The sequence below is a fragment of the Phragmites australis genome, chromosome 18 (assembly GCF_958298935.1).
Source record: "Phragmites australis chromosome 18, lpPhrAust1.1, whole genome shotgun sequence".
Taxonomy (NCBI): Eukaryota; Viridiplantae; Streptophyta; class Magnoliopsida; order Poales; family Poaceae; genus Phragmites; species Phragmites australis.
Window position 1 is genome coordinate 14,563,611 of NC_084938.1, and position 3,288 is coordinate 14,566,898.

General features: G+C 40.8%; 1 protein-coding gene across 1 annotated transcript; it reads right to left on the reverse strand.

The window, feature by feature from the left end:
- Positions 1-594: 594 nt before the first annotated feature.
- LOC133899539 (putative F-box/LRR-repeat protein At4g15060) lies at positions 595-2,992 on the reverse strand. The gene is made up of 4 exons (XM_062340530.1): positions 2,703-2,992; positions 1,730-2,590; positions 1,497-1,646; positions 595-961 (listed from the first exon to the last, which is right to left on the reverse strand). The coding sequence occupies exons 1-4, from the start codon at positions 2,805-2,807 to the stop codon at positions 650-652; spliced, it is 1,428 nt and encodes a 475-aa protein (XP_062196514.1). The 5' UTR covers positions 2,808-2,992; the 3' UTR covers positions 595-649.
- Between the last annotated feature and the right edge of the window lie 296 nt (positions 2,993-3,288).

Below are 3,288 nucleotides of genomic sequence, written 5' to 3' on the forward strand. Positions count from 1 at the left end.
TTTATGGGCATTGGAGGCTATGAAGCAGTAGTAGTGATAGTCTATCACCATCGGTTCTAGCAGAACCGGAAGTGATAGTTGATCGTGGATTAAGTGTTTTGTGGTAATGGACAAGTCCAATTCAATCATCTCGTTGTCCCAGCTTTGGATATTAGCATCCATGAGACTAAAACCTTGCATATTAGCAAACCATGTTTGTCACACTGATCATGTTGACATCAATCATCAAAATTGCAGAACCTTTATTTGGGTCATTGAACTTACACATCAATTTTGCACATCACAGCTAAAAGAAATCATGGAACAAATTGCTGTACTTGCATTGTGTGGTGAAAGAAACTCATGTGCAGTGTACCACTTTGCCCCAAATAACTAATGTTGTACGATGGCGCTCGGAAGCCTCAGATGTTTTGTTGTTATTTTGCAACTCGCACACGTTTGCAATGGTATTGAGCGAAATTTGATAGCAATCGTTTCAAATAGAAGTGGTTCCTATTGTCTGTAGAAAAGTTTACACATTAACACTACCACACTAATAGCAATTTCCCAGCCGAGCCCCTACCCACAGAAGAACTAAATAACACAAAGTTCACTTTTGCTGAAAGTTTTTGACTGAGGCAACTTCTTGTCCCCCTACATTGTACAATAACTAAATAACATAAAAATTGACATTTTGCCGGAGTGCTGTAGTCAGTGAAGTTCTAGCAATCCGCTTAGCTTCCTCGAAGGGTGGCCCACTTCCTTCATATGGCCAAAATTCCTTTGAGGCCTCTTGAGTTGTATTTACAGTTAAAACCTCCAGTGCAGGCGCATTTTCCACAACATGTAAAAGAAATTCGAGTTGTCCTCTTGCTGCTTTAAATCCTGTAACACGCATGTTCTTCAAATAGTTATATTTACATCGGCCAAGGTCCTGTCTGCGAGGACCCACATCTGCCAACCATAAACTGTAGCCAGTAAACTGCAAGAGCGAAAAACGATAGTGTGATAAACAGAGTATCATGATATTATTCATATATATGCGTTTGGGTCCCTCAAAGGCACGCTAAGAAATAAGACGTTGGCAAACTCAATAAAAAGGAATAACATTAACATACAGCAAACCATGGTATTAAAAAAACTCCAGCAATCAGCAATCAAGTCCAACTGTTATTATATTGTTCACCAATAATATCTAAACGAAAGTGCTCATGACCCAACAATGTGATATCAGAATTATTTAGGCAATAGTGGTTGGATAGCTATTCCGACATTTTCGAGATATGGATTCTTAGTAGTTACCAAAATGCAGCACACAAATGAGTGGAAGGGCTATTAAACACTTGCATAACAAATGAAAAAAAAACTTTGTGTAACTTTTAGGGCATGGTTCCATGGACCCTAAAAAGGAGTCACATAACACTTAAAGTAAATTGAGATATATGAAATAAGACACAAGTAAAAGCAAAAAATGATATCGTAACCAATAAACATCGAAAATGTAGCATGTCACTTACATGGACCTCCAAGTTTTCAATAGAAGGTGTGGCTCTCAGAAACGAAACTGAGTAAAGAACTTTGTCAACTTCTTTATCACCTATAAACATGAACAATTGCAAGTGCCTGAGATACGAAAACTTCAATGGGTTATCCCACATCCACTGCTTCTGAAAGAGAAAACACAAAAGGTCATTGAATATATTACATTAGATAAGTCAAATGTTAACCTCAAGGGTCTTCCAGGGACTACCTCTAGATATAGCCACCAAATATTCAGTGTCAGATTTTGCACGTTTGGAATCCAATTGAGAAGTGATGTGAGAGCATGCTGAAAAGCTCCATCATTCAACTTAATATATGCATTTTGCAGCTTCGAAGAGTGGCTGAGGTCAATAGGTATAGAGTCTCCTTGGTATTCAAAGGTAGCTAGATTCACAGCATGGAATTTTATCTTGGTTAATTTGCAGTGCTCAACGCGCAAGTATAGGAGATGAGACAACGAGCCATCCACAATTAGTTCATCATTGAGATCACATCTGTCTATCCATAGCCACTCAAGATTGCAACAATGGGACAGCATACGTTCAAGATCCTTTCTGCTGACATTGAATAATTGTATATGAAGCTTTCTTAGATTTGGAAAACCTCTGAACTGGGCAGGTGGTTTCAGAGAGACAAAGCTTAGCTGCATGTGCTGTAGACGTGATATGCTTCCACTGTCTAAAAGTTCGAAAGGGAACACATATCGATCATTGTCAACCCAGTAAAACCATCTGGGCCTTAGATCCAAAGTTAGGTTCTTTGTCCGTGATGAGACAGCAAAAGCAACCCAATTATTGAGATGTTGAACTAGTAGGCTGTCAAAAAGATCAATTCTGACATCAAGTGTTTCAACCACCTTGCCATGGTGTTTCTGCAGAACTGCATTAACCTCATGGATGAATTTCCCAGCGCGTTGGTGCAAACCAGCCATGTTGCCATTGCACACTGCAACACCATCGAATGTCAATCTGGGGCACGCCGACCACATGCATCTCCACTGACTTGACAGAACTCTAGTCCTTGAAAACTCTTTTGGTGGCAGTTTTGACACAATTCTGTACAGGACGTCCTGCAGCAAAGGCATCACATCCATGGATCCATCGAAGTTTACAAATACCATCTATACTACGTACAAAACCTCCCAAAAAAAGACAATAATAGAAAAGAAAAGTTGAACGTACTGTTGGAAGATCTTCAAATCGAACGTTTGGTCTTCCATTCTCGTCGATTGCTTCACCACGACCATGGTACATTCTTGTTATTTTGGATACTAGATTGTTCGACATTTTGGCACTGTCAGCAAGGATAAGTCCCTCCTATGATATCATAGAATTTGAAACTAAACAATAAATGGATAGACAAAGGAATACTAGAGCACAGGACATTGCCATTAATATCGAAGTACCTTCCAATTGACGATGCGAGCTATTAGACAGAATAAGCAAAGGGCGACGCTATCCCTAACGATTTGAAGCAATAATTGAGGAAGATCCCAGCCAATTGAGGCTTCGTTTGGCACTAATGGAAATTAAACCAAGGGAGAGTGGAACCACGCTTGGATCGGGTGAAACACCGTCCACCCACCCAACCCACGTGGGTTCAATCACAACTAATCCAAGGTGTTAGTCTTACGCACAGAAGAAACCAGACTAGAGAGAGCAGTTGCAGGGCTATGATGAGGCGGGCCTCTAGGTGGTCGTGGCTGAGTGAACTAAACCAGCTGGACGGGGGCACGGGGCCGGGGAACGCGACGTCCGGCGAGTTTGA

Bases quoted from the DNA above. Each gene is read 5' to 3' on its own strand.
- LOC133899539 (XM_062340530.1), bottom strand. From the start codon at position 2,807: ATGTCGAACAATCTAGTATCCAAAATAACAAGAATGTACCATGGTCGT. The intron at 1,647-1,729 runs GTAGTCCCTGGA...TTTCTCTTTCAG, and splicing joins TTTGGTGGCTATATCTAGAG to AAGCAGTGGATGTGGGATAA. The intron at 962-1,496 runs GTAAGTGACATG...TCGCTCTTGCAG, and splicing joins TTGAAAACTTGGAGGTCCAT to TTTACTGGCTACAGTTTATG.